Consider the following 25,174-nt stretch of genomic DNA (forward strand, 5'->3'; position numbering starts at 1 on the left):
GAATGGGGGATTGCGCATCGGTAAGGTCCTCGTTCAGAGGGTCAGTACAGATTCTCAGATCATTTCGGGCTGAGATGAGGAGAAATTTATTGTCAAAGTGTTGTGAATCTTTGAAGATCTCCACTCCAGAGAGTGGTGGAAGCTCCAGCATTGAAGACATTTCAGGCTGGGGAGAGACAGATTGTTGGTCTCAAAATTAAGGGATGTGTGCGGGAAGTTTCTACACAGAGGGTAGTGGGTGCCTGGAACTCGCTGCCGGAGGAGGTGGTGGAAGCAGGGACGATAGGGACGTTTCAGGGGCATCTTGACAAATACATGAATAGGATGAGAATAGCGGGATACGGGCCCAGGAAGTGTAGAAGATTTTAGTTTAGTCGGGCAGCATGGTCGGCACAGGCTTGGAGGGCCGAAGGGCCTGTTCCTGTGCTGTACATTTCTTTGTTGGGAGTGGCCCGGGAAAGTGGAGGTGAAGCCCAAGGTCGGCCATGATGGTTTTGAATGGCTGAACAGTCTTGACGGGCCGAATGGTCTCCTCCTGCTCCTATCCCTTTAGTTCTTCAAAATTGCGAGCTTTCATTGTCAGAGACCCTGGGAAAATGCCAGGCTGAAGCAGAGAGAGGAAGATGAAGCAGCTGGAGGACAGAGGCACAGAAAGATCCCACTGGGAGGAACAAGCCAAATGTCAGTCTCAGCGTCAGAATGAGTTTCAATCTGGACCAGGATGGTTTTCACTCCCAATCAGATCATCTGTACATTTCTCCAACAGAAACACCTTTCACACCTTGTGGTCAAGCATTTATAGATTTATTGAGCACACACTTCATGCAATAACATTGAAACACCCGCTTAACCGATCAGCCCACATGTGATGGTGAGGGATTCGAACATCTTACACTCTCAGCTTAATATTCAGTGAAACAAACTCCCCACAATCCCAATCCTCGGGACAGTCGACTGCTTCATTCGAGACCTTTCTGACCACAGGTTTGTGGCTGTGAAAGTCCATTAATGGGAAGCTCACAGACCTGATTGTGTAATAGAAACAAGAGACAAACCAGTGAGCTGTAAATGCTGAGGCGGTCAGGCAGTAACTGTGGAGAGAATCCCAGTTACTGTTTCAGGGTCAGGAGCCAAAGCATTGCGCTCAAACAGGAAACTGGGGTTTTCTCCACAGCCGCTGCCTGACTGGCTGAGAGTTCAGTGTCTGCAGGAGTTTTCCCGGATATTAGTCCTGATCATGGCTCCCTCACACGAGCAGGTTCCAGCTTCACGCTGCACAGTTGTGACCAACAGGACATTTCCACCGGGTCTATTGGTTGACATGAGTGACGGTGGGAACACATTGCTCTCTGCTCCATCAGGAATATCGCTCCTCCAGATAAGGAGGATCTGATTGGACCCATATCGGAAAAGCTGATCCCCTCCCTTGTTTCATTGGGCTCCTGGGATCAGTTATCAAATATTTCACTTTGATCAACAGAATGTGTTTCTGTGAAGGAAACAAGAATCCTGGATTTTATTCTGTCCCAACAACACCATTGTCGAGGAACCCTGAGGGAAAGGATGATATCTACCCAGAGATTGTGCTGGGATTCACTGTTGTCTGGACACCCATTCTCGCTGCTGACAAATCTCTGAATTCAGCAACTGGACACAGATCTTTATAAAATCCTCTCATTCAGCAGAAGGTTAAAAAGGGTCATTTGGGGTCAGTCTCTGTCCCACAGCCCAGTGGTCAGGAGTTCCACATGGACGTTATAATTCCCTATTCCACAAAGCAAAAACTAAAAGCTCCCACATTCCCCAATATGAAGAAGAATCAATCACGATGTAACATTAACACAGCGAGCGATTAACCCTTTGCTCGCTGCTGAACATTGGAAAGCTATTACTGAGCCAAGCTGTGAACACACAGGTCACAAGGTGCTCACTGGTACAATTCATCACCCTCAATCTTCTGGAGCAGCCACAGCCCAGAGCTAATCGTCTCCGACACTCAAATGAAGGTCCAGATCCGGGAATCGATTCCTGAGCGACAGCTTCAGCTACATCACAGACAGGAGAAATGGTTAATATTGCAGTGAGGGTGGGGGGAATGTGGGGTAGTGTTTGGGGACAAAAAGCCACCTTCACTGCCAATCACTGGCTGGAACGGCACAGGCTGCAAGGAACGGGGCAAATTGCTGCCAATATTTGGAATGGAAAGATCCGAGGGAGAAATGGATTCAGGGACAGACAGTGTGGGAGAGGCTGTGAGAGTAACAGAGAAAGTGGGAGACAGAATCAGGCAGAGAGAGAGAGACTGGAGTGGAAAGAAGGAAGGAGAGAGAGAGTGGGTAGACAGGAGCAGAGAGAGAGAGAGAGAGAGAAGGTGTTATATTCTTTGTTGTAGCCCCAAAGCGAGAGAATCCGAGGTGACACACGGTGCAAGGGGTTTATTTACAAAATGCTGCTCAGACAGGGCACACTGGTGAACTTCACAAAAGCCCACAGAGCGCTCCGATTATGTCATTGCGTAACACGTGACATTAACACGTGGGTGGCACGGCGGCACAGTGGTTAGCACTGCCGCCTCACAGCACCAGCGACCCGGGTTCAATTCCAGCCTCGGGTGACTGTGTGGAGTTTGCACGTTCTCCCCGTGTCTGCTTGGGATTCCTCCGGGTACTGCGGTGTCCTCCCACAGTCCAAAGATGTGCAGGTTAGATGGGGTTATGGGGCTACGGGGAGAGGGCAGGGGAGTGGGCCGAGATAGGGAGCTCATCCCGAGGCTCGGTGCAGACATGATGGGCTGAATGGCCTCCCTCGGCACTGTCGCGATTCGAGGGATTCGGTTGTTATATTACACCAGCCAATGCTGTTACTCTGATACATAACAGAAAGTAAAAGATGGGCAGATGGAGACAAAGCAAGAGATTGAGAGAGAGAGAGAGAGAGAGATGGTGAGAGAGGGAGTGTGTGAGAGAGAGAGACAGAGGACAGACAGAGAGTGAGGCAGCAGCAGGGATAGACAGAGTGTGTGAGAGAGTGAGGGAAAGATGCAGAGACAGAGAATGACAGAGAGAGGGAGAGAGGGGGTGACCCCGGGGTCAGCAGTGCAATGTGGGACTGCTTCACACCTCATTCTGCCCCGTGTTGTGTGAGGAGATCAGCCCAATGGGACTGACTGTGACAAAGCCCCTGCTTTAGTTACACTGTCGAGGCTCTGACACCAACACAACAACAGGGGGAGGCCACTCAGCCCATCAAACCTGTTCCAGGGGATAGGAGGGCTGCCTGGGTAATATGAGGGTGAGCAGAGGGGGAGTGGAGCAGCTGTATGTGACGTGGAGACTCCTGATCTCTGAATTCAGACAGTGAGAGGCAGGTGTTGGTGTCAATATTTAATCGCAAAACAGTTTCTCACCTCCAGAATGATTTTCTGAATCGATGCAAGATCAAAGTCTCCCATTAATTTGATCACCAGTTTAAACTCTTTGCCGTTAACTCCTAAAGACAACAATCACAGCATGAGAATGTTAAACACACTAATCACAGCTCCGAATGTGTGTGCACAGCAAGAAGTCTGACATCATCAGGTTAAAGTCCAACAGGTCTGTTTGGAGAATGTGTGTTTGAGAGAGACAGCGAGATAGAGAGAATGTGTGTGAGAGAGAGAGACAGCAAGATAGAGAGAATGTGTCTGAGAGAGAGAGACAGCAAGATAGAGAGAATGTGTGTGAGAGAGAGAGACAGCAAGATAGAGAGAATGTGTGTGTGAGAGAGAGACAGCAAGATAGAGAGAATGTGTGTGAGAGAGAGACAGCAAGATAGAGAGAATGTGTGTGAGAGAGAGAGACAGCAAGATAGAGAGAATGTGTGAGAGAGAGACAGCGAGATAGAGAGAATGTGTGTGAGAGAGACAGCAAGATAGAGAGAATGTGTGTGTGAGAGAGACAGCAAGATAGAGAGAATGTGTGTGTGAGAGAGACAGCGAGATAGAGAGAATGTGTGTGAGAGAGAGAGACAGCAAGATAGAGAGAATGTGTGAGAGAGAGACAGCGAGACAGAGAGAATGTGTGTGAGAGAGAGAGACAGCAAGATAGAGAGAATGTGTGTGTGTGGGAGACAGCAAGATAGAGAGAATGTGTGAGAGAGACAGCAAGATAGAGAGAATGTGTGTGTGAGAGAGAGACAGCAAGATAGAGAGAATGTGTGAGAGAGACAGCAAGATAGAGAGAATGTGTGTGAGAGAGAGACAGCAACATAGAGAGAATGTGTGTGTGAGAGACAGCAAGATAGAGAGAATGTGTGTGAGAGAGTGAGACAGCAAGATAGAGAGAATGTGTGAGAGAGAGAGACAGCGAGATAGAGAGAATGTGTGTGTGAGAGACAGCAAGATAGAGAGAATGTGTGTGTGTGAGAGAGACAGCAAGATAGAGAGAATGCGTGAGAGAGAGAGAGAGAGAGACAGCAAGATAGAGAGAATGTGTGTGAGAGAGAGAGAGACAGCAAGATAGAGAGAATGTGTGTGTGTGTGAGAGAGACAGCAAGATAGAGAGAATGTGTGTGAGAGAGAGAGACAGCAAGATAGAGAGAATGTGTGTGTGTGTGAGAGAGACAGCAAGATAGAGAGAATGTGTGTGTGTGTGAGAGAGACAGCAAGAAAGTGAATGTGTGTGAGAGAGAGAGAGACAGAAAGATAGAGAGAATGTGTGTGAGAGAGAGAGACAGCAAGATAGAGAGAATGTGTGTGTGAGAGACAGCAAGATAGAGAGAATGTGTGTGAGAGAGAGACAGCAAGATAGAGAGAATGTGTGTGTGTGTGAGAGAGACAACAAGATAGAGAGAATGTGTGAGAGAGAGAGAGAGACAGCAAGATAGAGAGAATGTGTGTGTGAGAGAGAGAGACAGCAAGATAGATAGAATGTGTGTGTGTGTGAGAGAGACAGCAAGATAGAGAGAATGTGTGTGAGAGACAGACAGCAAGATAGAGAGAATGTGTGTGTGAGAGAGACAGCAAGATAGAGAGAATGTGTGTGTGAGAGACAAAAAGATAGAGAGAATGTGTGTGAGAGAGACAGCAAGATAGAGAGAATGTGTGTGAGAGAGAGACAGCAAGATAGAGAGAATGTGTGTGAGAGAGAGAGACAGCAAGATAGAGAGAATGTGAGTGAGAGAGAGAGACAGCAAGATAGAGAGAATGTGTGTGTGTCAGAGAGAGACAGCAAGATAGAGAGAATGTGTGTGTGTGAGAGAGAGACAGCAAGATAGAGAGAATGCGTGTGTGTGAGACAGACAGCAAGATAGAGAGAATGTGTGTGAGAGAGAGACAGCAAGATAGAGAGAATGTGTGTGTGTGAGAGAGAGACAGCAAGATAGAGAGAATGTGTGAGAGAGAGAGACAGCAAGAGAGAGAGAATGTGTGAGAGAGAGAGAGACAGCAAGATAGAGAGAATGTGAGTGTGTGAGAGAGAGACAGCAAGATAGAGAGAATGTGTGAGAGAGAGAGAGAGACAGCAAGATAGAGAGAATGTGTGTGTGAGAGGGACAGCAAGATAGAGAGAATGTGTGTGAGAGAGAGAGACAGCAAGATAGAGAGAATGTGTGAGAGAGAGAGACAGCGAGATAGAGAGAATGTGTGTGTGAGAGAGAGACAGCAAGATAGAGAGAATGTGTGTGTGAGAGACAGCAAGATAGAGAGAATGTGTGTGAGAGAGAGAGACAGCAAGATAGAGAGAATGTGTGTGTGTGAGAGAGACAGCAAGAAAGTGAATGTGTGTGAGAGAGAGAGAGACAGCAAGATAGAGAGAATGTGTGTGAGAGACAGCAAGATAGAAAGAATGAGTGTGTGTGTGTGAGAGACAGCAAGATAGAGAGAATGTGTGTGTGAGAGACAGCAAGATAGAGAGAATGTGTGTGAGAGAAAGAGACAGCAAGATAGAGAGAATGTGTGTGTGTGTGAGAGAGACAGCAAGATAGAGAGAATGTGTGTGAGAGAGAGAGACAGCAAGATAGAGAGAATGTGTGTGTGAGAGAGACAGCAAGATAGAGAGAATGTGCGTGTGAGAGAGACAACAAGATAGAGAGAATGTGTGTGAGAGAGACAGCAAGATAGAGAGAATGTGTGTGAGAGAGAGACAGCAAGATAGAGAGAATGTGTGTGAGAGAGAATGACAGCAAGATAGAGAGAATGTGAGTGAGAGAGAGAGACAGCAAGATAGAGAGAATGTGTGTGTGTCAGAGAGAGCAAGATAGAGAGAATGTGTGTGTGAGAGAGAGACAGCAAGATAGAGAGAGTGTGTGTGTGAGAGAGGGACAGCAAGATAGAGAGAATGTGTGTGTGTGAGAGAGAGAGACAGCAAGATAGAGAGAGTGTGTGTGTGAGAGTGAGACAGCAAGATAGAGAGAATGTGTGTGTGTGAGAGAGAGACAGCAAGATAGAGAGAATGTGTGTGTGTGTGAGAGAGACAGCAAGATAGAGAGAATGTGTGTGAGAGAGACAGCAAGATAGAGAGAATGCGTGTGTGTGTGTGAGAGACAGCAAGATAGAGAGAATGCGTGTGAGAGAGAGACAGCAACATAGAGAGAATGTGTGTGAGAGAGAAACAGCAAGATAGAGAGAATGTGTGCGTGTGAGAGAGACAGCAAGATAGAGAGAATGTGTGTGTGTGTGAGAGAGAGAGCAAGATAGAGAGTGTGTGTGTGAGAGACAGCAAGATAGAGAGAATGTGTGTGAGAGAGAGAGACAGCAAGATAGAGAGAATGTGTGTGTGTCAGAGAGAGACAGCAAGATAGAGAGAATGTGTGTGTGTGAGAGAGAGACAGCAAGATAGGAAGAATGTGTGTGTGAGAGACAGACAGCAAGATAGAGAGAATGTGTGTGAGAGAGAGAGACAGCAAGATAGAGAGAATGTGTGTGTGAGAGAGAGAGCAAGATAGAGAGAATGTGTGAGAGAGAGAGACAGTAAGAAAGAGAGAATTTGTGTGTGAGAGAGAGACAGCAAGATAGAGAGAATGTGTGTGAGAGAGAGACCGCAAGATAGAGAGAATGTGTCTGAGAGAGAGAGACAGCAAGATAGAGAGAATGTGTGTGAGAGAGAGAAGCAGCAAGATAGAGAGAATGTGTGTGTGTGAGAGAGAGACAGCAAGATAGAGAGAGTGTGAGTGTGAGGGAGAGCAAGATAGAGAGAATGTGTGTGAGAGAGAGAGACAGCAAGTTAGAGAGAATGCGTGTGAGAGAGAGAGACAGCAAGATAGAGAGAATGTGTGTGAGAGAGAGAGACAGCAAGATAGAGAGAATGTGTGTGAGAGAGAGAGACAGCAAGATAGAGAGAATGTGTGTGAGAGAGAGACAGCAAGATAGAGAGAATGTGTGTGTGAGAGAGAGACAGCAAGATAGAGAGAATGTGTGTGTGTGAGAGAGACAGCAAGATAGAGAGAATGTGTGAGAGAGAGAGACAGCAAGATAGAGAGAATGTGTGTGAGAGAGAGAGACAGCAAGATAGAGAGAATGTGTGTAAGAGAGAGAGACAGCAAGATAGAGAGAATGTGTGAGAGAGAGAGAGACAGCAAGATAGAGAGAATGTGTGTGAGAGAGAGACAGCAAGATAGAGAGAATGTGTGTGAGAGTGAAAGACAGCAAGATAGAGAGAACGTGTGTGTGTGTGAGAGAGAGACAGTAAGATAGAGAAAATGTGAGTGTGAGAGAGACAGCAAGATAGAGATAAAATGTGTGAGAGAGAGACAGCAAGATAGAGAGAATGTGTGTGTGTGTGAGAGAGAGACAGCAAGATAGAGAGAATGTGTGTGTGTGAGAGAGACAGCAAGATAGAGAGAATGTGTGTGTGTGTGAGAGAGACAGAAAGATAGAGAGAATGTGTGTGAGAGAGACAGCAAGATAGAGAGAATGCGTGTGAGAGAGAGACAGCAACATAGAGAGAATGTGTGTGTGAGAGAGAGAGACAGCAATATAGAGAGAATGTGTGTGAGAGAGAAACAGCAAGATAGAGAGAATGTGTGCGTGTGAGAGAGACAGCAAGGTAGAAAGAATGTGTGTGTGAGAGACAGACAGCAAGATAGAGAGAATGTGTGTGTGTGTGAGATAGAGACAGCAAGATAGAGAGAATGTGTGTGTGTGAGAGAGACAGCAAGATAGACAGTGTGTGTGTGAGAGACAGCAAGATAGAGAGAATGTGTGTGAGAGAGAGACAGCAAGATAGAGAGAATGTGTGTGAGAGAGACAGCAAGATAGAGAGAATGTGTGTGTGTCAGAGAGAGACAGCAAGATAGAGAGAATGTGTGTGTGTGTGAGAGAGACAGCAAGATAGGAAGAATGTGTGTGTGAGAGACAGACAGCAAGATAGAGAGAATGTGTGTGAGAGAGAGAGACAGCAAGATAGAGAGAATGTGTGTGAGAGAGAGAGCAAGATAGAGAGAATGTGTGAGAGAGAGAGACAGTAAGAAAGAGAGAATTTGTGTGTGAGAGAGAGACAGCAAGATAGAGAGAATGTGTGTGAGAGAGAGAGACCGCAAGATAGGGAGAATGTGTGTGAAAGAGAGACCGCAAGATAGAGAGAATGTGTCTGAGAGAGAGAGACAGCAAGATAGAGAGAATGTGTGTGAGAGAGAGAGACAGCAAGATAGAGAGAATGTGTCTGAGAGAGAGAGACAGCAAGATAGGGAGAATGTGTGTGTGTGAGAGAGAGAGACAGCAAGATAGAGAGAATGTGTGTGTGAGAGAGACAGCAAGATAGAGAGAATGTGTGTGTGTGTGAGAGAGACAGCAAGATAGAGAGAATGTGTGTGTGAGACAGCAAGATAGAGAGAATGCGTGTGTGTGTGAGAGAGACAGCAAGATAGAGAGAATGCGTGTGTGTGTGAGAGAGACAGCAAGATAGAGAGAATGTGTGTGTGTGAGAGAGCGAGATAGAGAGAATGTGTGTGTGAGAGAGACAGCAAGATAGAGAGAATGTGTGTGTGTGTGAGAGAGACAGCAAGATAGAGAGAATGTGTGTGTGAGAGAGACAGCAAGATAGAGAGAATGTGTGTGAGAGAGAAACAGCAAGATAGAGAGAATGTGTGCGTGTGAGAGAGACAGCAAGATAGAGAGAATGTGTGTGAGAGAGAGACAGCAATATAGAGAGAATGTGTGTGAGAGAGAAACAGCAAGATAGAGAGAATGTGTGCGTGTGAGAGAGACAGCAAGATAGAGAGAATGTGTGTGAGAGAGAGACAGCAATATAGAGAGAATGTGTGTGAGAGAGAAACAGCAAGATAGAGAGAATGTGTGTGTGTGAGAGAGAGACAGCAAGATAGAGAGAATGTGTGTGTGAGAGAGACAGCGAGATAGAGAGAATGTGTGCGTGTGAGAGAGACAGCAAGATAGAGAGAATGTGTGTGAGAGAGAAACAGCAAGATAGAGAGAATGTGTGCGTGTGAGAGAGACAGCAAGATAGAGAGAATGTGTGTGAGAGAGAAACAGCAAGATAGAGAGAATGTGTTCGTGTGAGAGAGACAGCAAGATAGATAGAATGTGTGTGAGAGAGAGACAGCAATATAGAGAGAATGTGTGTGAGAGAGAAACAGCAAGATAGAGAGAATGTGTGTGTGTGAGAGAGAGACAGCAAGATAGAGAGAATGTGTGTGTGAGAGAGACAGCGAGATAGAGAGAATGTGTGCGTGTGAGAGAGACAGCAAGATAGAGAGAATGTGTGTGAGAGAGAGACAGCAATATAGAGAGAATGTGTGTGAGAGAGAAACAGCAAGATAGAGAGAATGTGTGCGTGTGAGAGAGACAGCAAGATAGAGAGAATGTGTGTGAGAGAGAGACAGCAAGATAGAGAGAATGTGTGTGAGAGAGAAACAGCAAGATAGAGAAAATGTGTGCGTGTGAGAGAGACAGCAAGATAGAGAGAATGTGTGTGAGAGAGAGACAGCAATATAGAGAGAATGTGTGTGAGAGAGAAACAGCAAGATAGAGAGAATGTGTGCGTGTGAGAGAGACAGCAAGATAGAGAGAATGTATGTGAGAGAGAGACAGCAAGATAGAGAGAATGCGTGTGTGTGTGAGAGAGAGAGCAAGATAGAGAGTGTGTGTGTGAGAGAGACAGCAAGATAGAGAGAATGTGTGCGTGTGAGAGAGACAACAAGATAGAGAGAATGTGTGTGTGTCAGAGAGAGACAGCAAGATAGAGAGAATGTGTGTGTGTGAGAGAGAGACAGCAAGATAGGAAGAATGTGTGTGTGAGAGACAGACAGCAAGATAGAGAGAATGTGTGTGAGAGAGAGAGACAGCAACATAGAGAGAATGTGTGTGTGAGAGAGAGACAGCAAGATAGAGAGAATGTGTGTGTGTGTGAGAGAGACAGCAAGATAGAGAGAATGTGTGTGTGTGAGAGAGACAGCAAGATAGAGAGAATGTGTGCGTGTGAGAGAGACAGCAAGATAGAGAGAATGTGTGTGTGTGTGAGAGAGACAGCAAGATAGAGAGAATGTGTGTGTGTGAGAGAGAGACAGCAAGATAGGAAGAATGTATGTGTGAGAGACAGACAGCAAGATAGAGAGAATGTGTGTGAGAGAGAGAGACAGCAAGATAGAGAGAATGTGAGTGTGAGAGAGAGAGCAAGATAGAGAGAATGTGTGTGTGAGAGAGAGACAGCAAGATAGAGAGAATGTGTGTGAGAGAGAGACAGCAAGATAGAGAGAATGTGTGTGAGAGAGAGACAGCAAGATAGAGAGAATGTGTGTGTGTCAGAGAGAGACAGCAAGATAGAGAGAATGTGTGTGTGTGAGAGAGAGACAGCAAGATAGGAAGAATGTATGTGTGAGAGACAGACAGCAAGATAGAGAGAATGTGTGTGAGAGAGAGAGACAGCAAGATAGAGAGAATGTGTGTGTGAGAGAGAGAGCAAGATAGAGAGAATGTGTGAGAGAGACAGTAAGAAAGAGAGAATTTGTGTGTGAGAGAGAGACAGCAAGATAGAGAGAATGTGTGTGAGAGAGAGAGATAGCAAGATAGAGAGAATGTGTGAGAGAGAGAGAGACAGCAAGATAGAGAGAATGTGTGAGAGAGAGAGACAGTAAGAAAGAGAGAATTTGTGTGTGAGAGAGAGACAGCAAGATAGAGAGAATGTGTGTGTGAGAGAGAGAGCAAGATAGAGAGAATGAGTGTGTGAGAGAGACCGCAAGATAGAGAGAATGTGTCTGAGAGAGAGAGACAGCAAGATAGAGAGAATGTGTGAGAGAGAGACAGCAAGATAGAGAGAATGTGTGTGAGAGAGAGACAGCAAGATAGAGAGAATGTGTGTGTGAGAGAGAGACAGCAAGATAGAGAGAATGTGTGTGTGTGTGAGAGAGACAGCAAGATAGAGAGAATGTGTGTGAGAGAGAGACAGCAAGATAGAGAGAATGTGTGTGTGAGAGAGAGACAGCAAGATAGAGAGAATGTGTGTGTGTGTGAGAGAGACAGCAAGATAGAGAGAATGTGTGTGTGAGAGAGACAGCAAGATAGAGAGAATGCGTGTGAGAGAGACAGCAAGATAGAGAGAATGTGTGTGAGAGCGAGGCAGCAAGATAGAGAGAATGTGTGTGTGTGAGAGAGACAGCAAGATAGAGAGAATGTGTGTGTGTGTGAGAGAGAGACAGCAAGATAGAGAGAATGTGTGTGTGTGTGAGAGAGACAGCAAGATAGAGAGAATGCGTGTGAGAGAGAGACAGCAACATAGAGAGAATGTGTGTGAGAGAGAAACAGCAAGATAGAGAGAATGTGTGCGTGTGAGAGAGACAGCAAGATAGAGAGAATGTGTGTGAGAGAGAAACAGCAAGATAGAGAGAATGTGTGTGTGTGAGAGAGAGACAGCAAGATAGAGAGAATGTGTGTGTGAGAGAGAGAGCAAGATAGAGAGAATGTGTGAGAGAGAGAGACAGTAAGAAAGAGAGAATTTGTGTGTGAGAGAGAGACAGCAAGATAGAGAGAATGTGTGTGAGAGAGAGAGACCGCAAGATAGAGAGAATGTGTCTGAGAGAGAGAGACAGCAAGATAGAGAGAATGTGTGTGAGAGAGAGAGACAGCAAGATAGAGAGAATGTGTGTGTGTGAGAGAGAGACAGCAAGATAGAGAGAGTGTGAGTGTGAGGGAGAGCAAGATAGAGAGAATGTGTGTGAGAGAGGGAGACAGCAAGTTATAGAGAATGCGTGTGAGAGAGAGAGACAGCAAGATAGAGAGAATGTGTGAGAGATAGAGACAGCAAGATAGAGAGAATGTGTGTGAGAGAGAGAGACAGCAAGATAGAGAGAATGTGTGTGAGAGAGAGAGACAGCAAGATAGAGAGAATGTGTGTGTGAGAGAGAGACAGCAAGATAGAGAGAATGAGTGTGAGACAGAGAGACAGCAAGATAGAGAGAATGTGTGTGTGAGAGAGAGACAGCAAGATAGAGAGAATGTGTGTGAGACAGAGAGAGACAGCCAGATAGAGAGAATGTGTGTGTGTGAGAGAGACAGCAATATAGAGAGAATGTGTCAGAGAGAGAGACAGCAAGATAGAGAGAATGTGTGTGAGAGTGAAAGACAGCAAGATAGAGAGAACGTGTGTGTGTGTGAGAGAGAGACAGTAAGATAGAGAAAATGTGAGTGTGAGAGAGACAGCAAGATAGAGATAAAATGTGTGAGAGAGAGACAGCAAGATAGAGAGAATATGTGTGAGAGAGAGAGACAGCAAGATAGAGAGAATGTGTGTGTGAGAGAGAGACAGCAAGATAGAGATAAAATGTGTGAGAGAGAGACAGCAAGATAGAGAGAATATGTGTGAGAGAGAGAGACAGCAAGATAGAGAGAGTGTGTGTGTGAGAGAGAGACAGCAAGATCGAGAGAATGTGTGTGTGTGTGAGAGAGAGAGACAGCAAGATAGAGAGAATGTGTGTGTGAGAGAGACAGCAAGATAGAGAGAATGTGTGTGTGTGTGAGAGAGACAGCAAGATAGAGAGAGTGTGTGTGTGTGTGAGAGAGAGAGACAGCAAGATAGAGAGAATGTGTGTGTGAGAGAGACAGCAAGATAGAGAGAATGTGTGTGAGAGAGAGAGAGACAGCAAGATAGAGAGAATGCGTGTGTGTGTGTGAGAGACAGCAAGATAGAGAGAATGCGTGTGAGAGAGAGACAGCAAGATAGAGAGAATGTGTGTAAGAGAGAAACAGCAAGATAGAGAGAATGTGTGCGTGTGAGAGAGACAGCAAGATAGAGAGAATGTGTGTGTGTGTGAGAGAGAGAGCAAGATAGAGAGTGTGTGTGTGAGAGACAGCAAGATAGAGAGAATGTGTGTGAGAGAGAAACAGCAAGATAGAGAGAATGTGTGCGTGTGAGAGAGACAGCAAGATAGAGAGAATGTGTGTGTGTGTGAGAGAGAGAGCAAGATAGAGAGTGTGTGTGTGAGAGACAGCAAGATAGAGAGAATGTGTGTGAGAGAGAGACAGCAAGATAGAGAGAATGTGTGTGAGAGAGAGAGACAGCAAGATAGAGAGAATGTGTGTGTGTCAGAGAGACAGCAAGATAGAGAGAATGTGTGTGTGTGAGAGAGAGACAGCAAGATAGAGAGAGTGTGAGTGTGAGGGAGAGCAAGATAGAGAGAATGTGTGAGAGAGAGAGACAGTAAGAAAGAGAGAATTTGTGTGTGAGAGAGAGACAGCAAGATAGAGAGAATGTGTGTGAGAGAGAGACAGCAAGATAGAGAGAATGTGTGTGAGAGAGAGAGAGACAGCAAGATAGAGAGAATGTGTGTGTGAGAGAGACAGCAAGATAGAGAGAATGTGTGAGAGAGAGACAGTAAGAAAGAGAGAATTTGTGTGTGAGAGAGAGACCGCAAGATAGAGAGAATGTGTCTGAGAGAGAGAGACAGCAAGATAGAGAGAATGTGTGTGAGAGAGAGAGACAGCAAGATAGAGAGAATGTGAGTGTGTGAGAGAGAGACAGCAAGATAGAGATAAAATGTGTGAGAGAGAGACAGCAAGATAGAGAGAATGTGTGTGTGAGAGAGAGACAGCAAGATAGAGAGAGTGTGTGTGTGAGAGAGAGACAGCAAGATAGAGAGAATGTGTGTGTATGTGAGAGAGAGACAGCAAGATAGAGAGAATGTGTGTGAGAGAGAGAGACCGCAAGATAGAGAGAATGTGTCTGAGAGAGAGAGACAGCAAGATAGAGAGAATGTGTGTGAGAGAGAGAGACCGCAAGATAGAGAGAATATGTCTGAGAGAGAGAGAGCAAGATAGAGAGAATGTGTGTGTGTATGAGAGAGAGACAGCAAGATAGAGAGAATGCGTGTGTGTGTGAGAGAGAGAGAGCAAGATAGAGAGAATGTGTGTGTGAGAGAGACAGCAAGATAGAGAGAATGTGTGTGTGTGTGATAGAGAGAGACCGCAAGATAGAGAGAATGCGTGTGTGTGTGAGAGAGAGAGAGCAAGATAGAGAGAATGTGTGTGTGTGTGAGAGAGAGACAGCAAGATAGAGAGAATGTGTGCGTGTGAGAGAGACAGCAAGATAGAGAGAATGTGTGTGAGAGAGAGACAGAAATATAGAGAGAATGTGTGTGTGTGAGAGAGAAACAGCAAGATAGAGAGAATGCGTGTGTGTGTGAGAGAGAGAGCAAAATAGAGAGAATGTGTGTGTGTCAGAGAGAGACAGCAAGATAGAGAGAATGTGTGTGTGAGAGAGAGACAGCAAGATAGAGAGAATGTGTGTGAGAGAGAGAGACAGCAAGATAGAGAGAATGTGTGTGTGTCAGAGAGAGACAGCAAGATAGAGAAAATGTGTGTGTGTGTGAGAGAGACAGCAAGATAGAGAGAATGTGTGCGTGTGAGAGAGACAGCAAGATAGAGAGAATGTGTGTGAGAGAGAGACAGCGAGATAGAGAGAATGTGTGCGTGTGAGAGAGACAGCAAGATAGAGAGAATGTGTGTGTGTGTGTGAGAGAGAGAGCAAGATAGAGAGTGTGTGTGTGAGAGACAGCAAGATAGAGAGAATGTGTGCGTGTGAGAGAGACAGCAAGATAGAGAGAATGCGTGTGTGTGAGAGAGAGACAGCAAGCTAGAGAGAATGTGTGTGTGTGTGAGAGAGAGAGACAGCAAGATAGAGAGTGTGTGTGTGAGAGAGAGAGACAGCAAGATAGAGAGAATGTGTGTGTGTCAGAGAGAGACAGCAAGATAGAGAGAATGTGTGTGTGTGAGAGAGAGACAGCAAAATAGGAAGAATGTTTGTGTGAGAGACAGACTGCAAGATAGAGAGAATGTGTGTGAGAGAGAGAGACAGCAAGATAGAGAGAATGTGTGTGTGTCAGAGAGAGACAGCAAGATAGAGAGAATGTGTGTGTGTGAGAGAGAGACAGCAAGATAGGAAGAATGTTTGTGTGAGAGACAGACAGCAAGATAGAGAGAATGTGTGTGAGAGAGAGAGACAGCAAGATAGAGAGAATGTGTGTGTGTCAGAGAGAGACAGCAAGATAGAGAGAATGTGTGTGTGTGAGAGAGAGACAGCAAGATAGGAAGAATGTTTGTGTGAGAGACAGCAAGATAGAGAGAATGTGTGAGAGAGAGAGACAGTAAGAAAGAGAGAATTTGTGTGTGAGAGAGACAGCAAGATAGAGAGAATGTGTGTGAGAGAGAGAGACCGCAAGATAGAGAGAATGTGTCTGAGAGAGAGAGACAGCAAGATATAGAGAATGTGTGTGAGAGAGAGAGACAGCAAGATAGAGAGAATGTGTGTGTGTGAGAGAGAGACAGCAAGATAGAGAGAGTGTGAGTGTGAGGGAGAGCAAGATAGAGAGAATGTGTGTGAGAGAGACAGCAAGTTAGAGAGAATGCGTGTGAGAGAGAGAGACAGCAAGATAGAGAGAATGTGTGAGAGATAGAGACAGCAAGATAGAGAGAATGTGTGTGAGAGAGAGAGACAGCAAGATAGAGAGAATGTGTGTGAGAGAGAGAGACAGCAAGATAGAGACAATGTGTGTGAGAGAGAGAGACAGCAAGATAGAGAGAATGTGTGTGTGAGAGAGAGACAGCAAGATAGAGAGAATGTGTGTGTGAGAGAGGGACAGCAAGATAGAGAGAATGTGTGTGTGTGAGAGAGACAGCAAGATAGAGAGAATGTGTGAGAGAGAGAGACAGCAAGATAGAGAGAATGTGTGTGAGAGTGAGAGACAGCAAGATAGAGAGAATGTGTGTTAGAGTGAAAGACAGCAAGATAGAGAGAACGTGTGTGTGTGTGAGAGAGAGACAGTAAGATAGAGAAAATGTGAGTGTGAGAGAGACAGCAAGATAGAGATAAAATGTGTGAGAGAGAGACAGCAAGATAGAGAGAATGTGTGTGTGAGAGAGAGACAGCAAGATAGAGAGAGTGTGTGTGTGAGAGAGAGACAGCAAGATAGAGAGAATGTGTGTGTGTGTGAGAGAGAGACAGCAAGATAGAGAGAATGTGTGAGAGAGAGAGACAGTAAGAAAGAGAGAATTTGTGTGTGAGAGAGAGACAGCAAGATAGAGAGAATGTGTGAGAGAGAGAGAGACAGCAAGATAGAGAGAATGTGTGTGTGAGAGAGAGCAAGATAGAGAGAATGTGTGAGAGAGAGAGACAGTAAGAAAGAGAGAATTTGTGTGTGAGAGAGAGACAGCAAGATAGAGAGAATGTGTCTGAGAGAGAGAGACAGCAAGATAGAGAGAATGTGTGTGAGAGAGAGAGACCGCAAGATAGAGAGAATGTGTCTGAGAGAGAGAGACCGCAAGATAGAGAGAATGTGTGTGTGTGTGAGAGAGACAGCAAGATAGAGAGAATGTGTGTGTGAGAGAGACAGCAAGATAGAGAGAATGTGTGTGTGTGAGAGAGACAGCAAGATAGAGAGAATGTGTGTGTGAGAGAGACATCAAGATAGAGAGAATGTGTGTGAGAGAGAGAGACAGCAAGATAGAGAGAATGTGTGCGTGTGAGAGAGACAGCAAGATAGAGCGAATGCGTGTGAGAGAGAGAGACAGCAAGATAGAGAGAATGTGTGTGAGAGAGAGACAGCAAGATAGAGAGAATGTGTGTGTGTCAGAGAGAGACAGCAAGATAGAGAGAATGTGTGTGTGTGAGAGAGACAGCAAGATATAGCGAATGCGTGTGAGAGAGAGAGACAGCAAGATAGAGAGAATGTGTGTGAGAGAGAGAGACAGCAAGATAGAGAGAATGTGTGCGTGTGAGAGAGACAGCAAGATAGAGAGAATGTGTGTGAGAGAGAGACAGCAAGATAGAGAGAATGTGTGTGTGTCAGAGAGAGACAGCAAGATAGAGAGAATGTGTGTGAGAGAGAGACAGCAAGATAGAGAGAATGTGTGTGTGTCAGAGAGAGACAGCAAGATAGAGAGAATGTGTCTGAGAGAGAGAGACAGCAAGATAGAGAGAATGTGTGTGTGAGAGAGAGAGACAGCAAGATAGAGAGAATGTGTGTGAGAGAGAGAGACAGCAAGTTAGAGAGAATGCATGTGAGAGAGGGAGACAGCAAGATAGAGAGAATGTGTGTGAGAGAGAGACAGCAAGATAGAGAGAATGTGTGAGAGATAGAGACAGCAAGATAGAGAGAATGTGTGTGAGAGAGAGAGACAGCAAGATAGAGAGAATGTGTGTGAGAGAGAGACAGCAAGATAGAGAGAATGTGTGAGAGATAGAGACAGCAAGATAGAGAGAATGTGTGTGTGTGAGAGAGAGACAGCAAGATAGAGAGAGTGTGAGTGTGAGGGAGAGCAAGATAGAGAGAATGTGTGTGAGAGAGAGAGACAGCAAGTTAGAGAGAATGCATGTGAGAGAGGGAGACAGCAAGATAGAGAGAATGTGTGAGAGATAGAGACAGCAAGATAGAGAGAATGTGTGTGAGAGAGAGAGACAGCAAGATAGAGAGAATGTGTGTGAGAGAGAGAGACAGCAAGATAGAGACAATGTGTGTGAGAGAGAGAGACAGCAAGATAGACAGAATGTGTGTGAGACAGAGAGAGACAGCCAGATAGAGAGAATGTGTGTGAGAGAGAGAGACAGCAAGATAGAGAGAATGTGAGTGTGAGAGAGAGACAGCAAGATAGAGAGAATGTGTGTGTGTGAGAGAGACAGCAAGATAGAGAGAATGTGTGTGAGAGAGCGAGAGCAAGATAGAGCAAATGCGTGTGAGAGAGACAGCAAGATAGAGAGAATGTGTGTGTGTGAGAGGGAGAGCAAGATAGAGAGAATGTGTGTGTGTGAGAGACAGCAAGATAGAGAGAATGTTTGTGAGAGAGAGACAGCAAGATGGAATGTATGTGAGAGAGAGAGACAGCAAGATAGAGAGAATGTGTGTGTGTGTGAGAGAGAGAGCAATATAGAGAGTATGTGTGTGTGTGAGAGAGACAGCAAGATAGAGAGAATGTGTGTGAGAGAGACAGCAAGATAGAGAGAATGTGTGTGAGAGAGAGAGACAGCAAGATAGAGAGAATGTGTGTGAGAGAGAGTCAGCAAGATAGAGAGAGTGCGTATAAGAGAGACAGCAAGATAGAGAGAATGTGTGTGTGAGAGACAGCAAGATAGAGAGAATGCGTGTGTGAGAGACAGCAAGATAGAGAGAATGCGTGTGAGAGAGACAGCAAGATAGAGAGAATGTGTGTGAGAGAGAGAGACAGCAAGATAGAGAGAATGTGTGTGAGAGAGAGTCAGCAAGATAGAGAGAGTGCGTATAAGAGAGACAGCAAGATAGAGAGAATGTGTGTGTGTGTGAGAGAGAGAGCAAGATAGAGAGAATGTGTGTGTGAGAGACAGCAAGATAGAGAGAATGTGTGTGAGAGAGAGACAGCAAGATAGAGAGAATGTGTGTGAGAGAGAGACAGCAAGATAGAGAGAATGTGTGTGAGAGAGAGAGACAGCAAGATAGAGAGAATGTGTGTGTGTCAGTGAGAGACAGCAAGATAGAGAGGATGTGTGTGTGTGAGAGAGAGACAGCAAGATAGAGAGAATGTGTGTGTAGCGCACAATGACTTACGAGAGAGACGAATAGAGATGAAGTCGATGAGGCTTTATTAAGCGTGACTTGTTCCCCGCAGTTCAGCAACAGACTGGAGCTGCGGGGAGAAGCCCAGGTTCTTATACTCCGCCTTCAGGGCGGAGCAAGGGATCAACAGCCAACCAGAACCCGGGATCTGTCAGCCAATAGCATCACGGCTTCACAGTCCCACATGACCCCTAATGCATACTACCGCATTCACCCCTTGTTAAAAATGAACCCGGCGGGGTGGTGCTTCGCATGGTGGTAGGGGTTTACAAGGCTGGTCCTGGGTGGAGATCATTTTTGGCATGTCCTTTCAATGCTCTACACTTTGCCCTACATTGGGCTATGTACAGGGTTTGTGAACTATTTACAATATTCGTAAGAGGAAAAAGAACATTCTCGTTAAAGTCCACAACATTCTTGTGTTACACCGATGCCACGAGTCGAGCGGGCGGTCTTGTCTTCCTTTTCGATCGCCTCGGCCCCGGTGGTGGTGCAGGTGCTTGTTCCCGCGTTGTCGTCTCCGGGAGCTTTTCGGTGTCTGCTTCTGTTTCACTCCTGGTCGGACATGGGAGGAGGACCGATCCTCCCGGGATGGGGGCGGTCGCGGGGTGCGCCGGTGGCAGGGAGGGGGTGATCGTTGTCGGGGGGGTGTGTGTGTTGCCGGCGGGCGCCAGGTCTCGCAGGGAGACCGTGTTCTGTCGGCCGTCGGGGTACGCCACGTAAGCGTACTGCGGGTTCGCTTGGAGGAGATGAACCCTCTCGACCAACGGGTCCGACTTGTGCGCCCGCACATGTTTCCAGAGCAAGATGGGTCCTGGGGCCGCCAGCCAGGTCGGCAGCGACGTTCCGGAGGAGGACTTCCTGGGGAAGACAAGGAGGCGCTCATGAGGCGTTTGGTTAGTGGTCGTACACAGTAGCGACCGGATGGAGTGGAGAGCGTCCGGGAGGACCTCCTGCCACCGTGAAACTGGGAGATCCCTGGACCGTAGGGCCAGTAGGACGGTCTTCCAGACCGTGCCGTTCTCCCTCTCTACTTGCCCGTTCCCCCGGGGGTTGTAGCTGGTCGTCCTGCTCGAGGCTATGCCCTTGCTGAGCAGGAACTGGCGCAGCTCGTCACTCATGAAGGAGGACCCCCTGTCGCTATGGATATATGCGGGGCAACCGAACAGTGTGAAGATGGTGCTAAGGGCTTTAATAACTGTGGCCGCTGTCATGTCGGGGCAGGGGATGGCGAAAGGGAAACGGGAGTACTCATCCACCACGTTCAGGAAGTGTGTGTTTCGGTTGGTGGAGGGGAGGGGCCCTTTGAAATCCAGACTGAGGCGTTCAAAGGGGCGGGAAGCCTTGATCAGGTGCGCTCTATCTGGCCTGAAAAAGTGCGGTTTGCACTCTGCGCAGATGTGGCAGTTCCTGGTGACAGTACGGACCTACTCCACGGAGTAGGGGAGGTTGCGGGACTTTATAAAATGGTAGAACCGAGTGACCCCCGGGTGGCAGAGGTCCTCGTGGAGGGTTTGGAGACGGTCTATTTGTGCGTTGGCACATGTACCGCGGGATAGGGCATCGGACGGCTCGTTCAGCTTTCCGGGATGGTACAGGATCTCGTAGTTGAAGGTGGAGAGCTCAATCCTCCACCTTAAGATCTTGTCGTTTTTAATTTTGCCCCGCTGTGCATTATCGAACATGAAGGCTACCGACCGTTGGTCAGTGAGGAGAGTGAATCTCCTGCCGGCCAGGTAATGCCTCCAATGTCGCACAGCTTCCACTATGGCTTGGGCTTCCTTTTCCACTGAGGAGTGGCGAATTTCTGAGGCGTGGAGGGTTCGGGAGAAGAAGGCCACGGGTCTGCCCGCTTGGTTAAGGGTGGCCGCTAGAGCTACATCGGAGGCGTCTCTCTCGACCTGGAAGGGGAGGGACTCGTCGATGGCGCGCATCGTGGCCTTTGCGATATCCACTTTGATGCGGCTGAAGGCCTGGCAAGCCTCTGTCGACAGAGGGAAGGTCGTAGTCTGTATTAGGGGGCGGGCCTTGTCTGCATACTGGGGGACCCACTGGGCGTAATATGAAAAAAACCCCAGGCATCGTTTCAGGGCTTTGGAGCAGTGGGGAAGGGGAAATTCCATAAGGGGGCGCATGCGTTCGGGGTCTGGGCCTATTATCCCATTGCGCACTACGTATCCCAGGATGGCCAGCCGGTTTGTGCTAAACACACACTTGTCCTCGTTGTATGTGAGGTTCAAGGCGTTTGCGGTCTGGAGGAATTTTTGGAGGTTGGCGTCGTGGTCCTGCTGACCGTGGCCGCAGATGGTTACGTTGTCTAGATACGGGAACGTGGCCTGTAACCCGTATTGATCAACCATTCGGTCCATCTCCCGTTGGAAGACCGAGACCCCGTTTGTGACGCCAAATGGGACCCTTAGGAAGTGGTATAGTCGCCCATCTGCCTCGAAGGCTGTGTACTTGCGGTCACTTGGGCGGATGGGGAGCTGGTGATAGGCGGACTTGAGGTCCACGGTGGAGAAGACCTTATATTGGGCAATCCGATTTACCATGTCGGATATGCGGGGGAGAGGGTACGCATCTAGCTGTGTGTACCTGTTGATGGCCTGGCTATAGTCTATGACCATCCTTTGCTTCTCCCCGGTCTTTACTACTACCACCTGTGCTCTCCAGGGACTATTGCTGGCCTGGATTATGCCTTCCTTCAGCAACCGCTGGACTTCGGACTGGATAAATGTCCGGTCCTGGGCGCTGTACCGTCTGCTCCTAGTGGTGACGGGTTTGCAATCCGGGGTGAGGTTTGCAAACAAGGATGGCGGTTCAACTTTGAGGGTTGCGAGGCCGCAGATAGTGAGTGGGGGTATAGGGCCGCCGAATTGAAACGTTAGGCTCTGCAGGTTGCACTGGAAATCTAATCCCAGTAATGTGGGCGCAGAGTTGGGGAAGGACGTAGAGCCTGTAGTTTTTAAAATCCCTTTCTTGCACCGTTAGGGTCACTATGCAGAACCCTTTGATCTCTACGGAGTGGGATCCTGCAGCTAGGGAAATCTTTTGCGTACTGGGGCGGATGGTCAAAAAACAGCGTCTTACCGTGTCGGGGTGGATGAAGCTTTCGGTGCTCCCGGAGTCGACCAGGCATGGTGTCTCGTGTCCGTTGCTCAGCACCGTTGTTGTCGTCGTCTGGAGTGTCCGGGGCCGTGCTTGATCCAGCGTCACCGAGGCCAGATGTGGTCGTAGTGTCTCGGCGTCTTCTTCGGACCCCGTGGAGCCGTCGATGCTGGGGTCCATTGTTGTCAACCAAGATGGCGGCGTCCATGAATCGCACGCGGCCGGAGGTGGACAAAATGGCCGCCCCCATGGATCGCACGTGGTCGGGGGTGGACAAAATGGCCGCCCCCATGCATCGCACATGGCTGGGGGTCACAAGATGGCGGCGCCCATCCTCCCCTCGTGGTGGCCGGGACCCAAAATGGCGGCGCCCGCGGGTCGCACATGGGGCGCTGGGGGGGGGGTTGGGGAGCGTATGGGATGCGCTGGACTCTTTCTTCTCCGGGGACAGCGGCGACCCCCCGGGACCGGCACACAGCCGCGAAATGGCCCTTTTTCCCGCATCTCTTGCAAGTGGCTGCGCGGGCCGGGCAGCGCTGCCGGGGGTGTTTCGCCTGCCCGCAGAAATAGCAGCGGGCCCCCCCGGGATGATCTGGCGTCTTAACCGCGCAAGCCTGTGAGGGAGGGGGGGGAGGGGGTTTGTCGCGACGGGGGTCCACGGAGCCCAAGGGGCTGCCGCGCGGTCGGGGCCGTAGGCCAGGGCGTTTTGCTAGGCCACATCTAGGGAAGCTGCAATGGCCCGTGCCTCTGAGAGTCCTTGCGACTCTTTTTCTAAAAGTCTTTGGCGGATTTGGGGAGAGTTCATACCTGCCACAAACGCATCGCGAATTAACATGTCCGTGTGTTCAGTCGCGTTTACCGGCAGGCAGCCGCAGCCCCGTTCCAAAATTAGCAGCGCGGCGTAGACCTCCTCTAGCGATTCTCCGGGACTTTGCCGTCTCGTTGCGAGTTGGTAGCGTGCGTAGACCTGGTTCACTGGGCGAACGTAGACGCTCTTTAGAGCTGCGAGCGCCGTCAGGAAATCCTCTGCGTCTTCTATGAGAGGGTAACTTTCCGGGCTTACCCTTGAGTGCAGGACCTGTAGTTTCTGGTCTTCAGTGATCCGGCCGGGGGCCGTTCGGAGGTAGCTTTCGAAACAAGCCTGCCAGTGTTTAAAAACTGCTGCCGCGTTCACTGCGTGGGGGCTGATCAGCAGGCATTCCGGGGCGATCCTGAGCTCCATAGTCCTTTAAGCACACTTAATAAATTGTAGCGCACAATGACTTACGAGAGAGACGAATAGAGATGAAGTCGATGAGGCTTTATTAAGCGTGACTTGTTCCCCGCAGTTCAGCAACAGACTGGAGCTGCGGGGAGAAGCCCAGGTTCTTATACTCCGCCTTCAGGGCGGAGCAAGGGATCAACAGCCAACCAGGACCCGGGATCTGTCAGCTAATAGCATCACGGCTTCACAGTCCCACATGACCCCTAATGCATACTACCACAGTGTGTGAGAGAGAGAGACAGCAAGATAGAGAGAATGTGTGAGAGAGAGACAGCAAGATAGAGAGAAAGTGTGTGTGAGAGAGAGACAGCAAGATAGAGAGAATGTGTGTGAGAGAGAGACAGCAAGATCGAGAGAATGTGTGTGAGAGAGAGAGACAGCAAGATCGGGAGAATGTGAGTGTGAGAGAGAGACAGCAAGATAGAGAGAATGTGTGTGTGTCAGAGAGAGACAGCAAGATAGAGAGAATGTGTGTGTGTGAGAGAGAGACAGCAAGATAGAGAGAATGTGTGTGTGAGAGACAGCAAGATAGAGAGAAAGTGTGTGAGAGAGAGAGATAGCAAGATAGAGAGAATGTGTGTGAGAGAGAGAGACAGCAAGATAGAGAGAATGTGTGTGAGACAGAGAGATACCGCAAGATAGAGAGAATGTGTGTGTGTGAGAGAGACAGCAAGATAGAGAGAATGTGTGTGTGAGAGAGAGTTAGAGAGATAGAGAGAATGTGTGAGAGAGAGACAGCAAGATAGAGAGAATGTGTGTGAGAGAGAGATAGAGAGATAGAGAGAATGTGTGTGTGTGAGAGAGACAGCAAGTTAGAGATAATGTGTGTTAGAGAGAGGCAGCAAGATGGAGAGAATGTGTGTGAGAGAGAGAGACAGCAAGATAGAGAGAATGTGTGTGAGAGAGAGAGAGACAGCAAGATAGAGAGATTGTGTGTGAGAGAGAGACAGCAAGATAGAGAGAATTTGTGTGTGTGAGAGACAGCAAGATAGAGAGAATGCGTGTGTGTGTGAGAGAGAGAGCAAGATAGAGAGAATGTGTGTGTGAGAGAGACAGCAAGATAGAGAGAATGTGTGAGAGAGAGAGACAGCAACATAGAGAGAATGTGTGTGTGTGTGAGAGAGACAGCAAGATAGAGAGAATGTGTGAGAGAGAGACAGCAAGATAGAGAGAATGTGTGTGAGAGAGAGACAGCAAGATAGAGAGAATGTGTGTGTGAGAGAGAGACAGCAAGATAGAGAGAATGTGTGTGAGAGAGAGACAGCAAGATAGAGAGAATGTGTGAGAGAGAGACAGCAAGATAGAGAGAATGCGTGTGTGTGTGAGAGAGCAAGATAGAGAGAATGTGTGTGTGAGAGAGACAGCAAGATAGAGAGAATGTGTGTGTGAGAGAGACAGCAAGATAGAGAGAATGTGTGTGAGAGAGAGACAGCAAGATAGAGAGAATGTGTGTGTGAGAGAGAGACAGCAAGATAGAGAGAATGTGTGTGAGAGAGAGACAGCAAGATAGAGAGAATGTGTGAGAGAGAGAGACAGCAAGATAGAGAGAACAAAGAACAACCAAAGAACAAAGAACAAAGAAATGTACAGCACAGGAACAGGCCCTTCGGCCCTCCAAGCCCGTGCCGATCATGCTGCCCGTCTAAACTGAAATCTTCTACACTTCCGGGGTCCGTATCCCTCTATTCCCATCCTATTCATGTATTTGTCAAGATGCCCCTTAAATGTCACTATCGTCCCTGCTTCCACCACCTCCTCCGGTAGCGAGTTCCAGGCACCCACTACCCTCTGTGTAAAAAA

The 25,174-nt window shown here is 47.7% G+C and overlaps 1 protein-coding gene across 1 annotated transcript in view; it reads right to left on the reverse strand.

The window, feature by feature from the left end:
* Nucleotides 1-782: 782 nt before the first annotated feature.
* LOC140402552 (uromodulin-like) overlaps nt 783-25,174 on the reverse strand; it is an 84,772-nt gene continuing 60,380 nt past the window's right edge. The window contains exons 6-7 of the mRNA XM_072490403.1: nt 3,407-3,489; nt 783-2,045 (exon numbers count right to left, since the gene is read on the reverse strand). Coding sequence (XP_072346504.1) covers nt 1,980-2,045; nt 3,407-3,489 — 149 coding nt within the window. The 3' untranslated portion in view covers nt 783-1,979. The remainder of the gene's footprint in view (nt 2,046-3,406; nt 3,490-25,174) is intronic.

This window comes from Scyliorhinus torazame, chromosome 25 (genome assembly GCF_047496885.1).
Source record: "Scyliorhinus torazame isolate Kashiwa2021f chromosome 25, sScyTor2.1, whole genome shotgun sequence".
Lineage (NCBI taxonomy): Eukaryota > Metazoa > Chordata > Chondrichthyes > Carcharhiniformes > Scyliorhinidae > Scyliorhinus > Scyliorhinus torazame.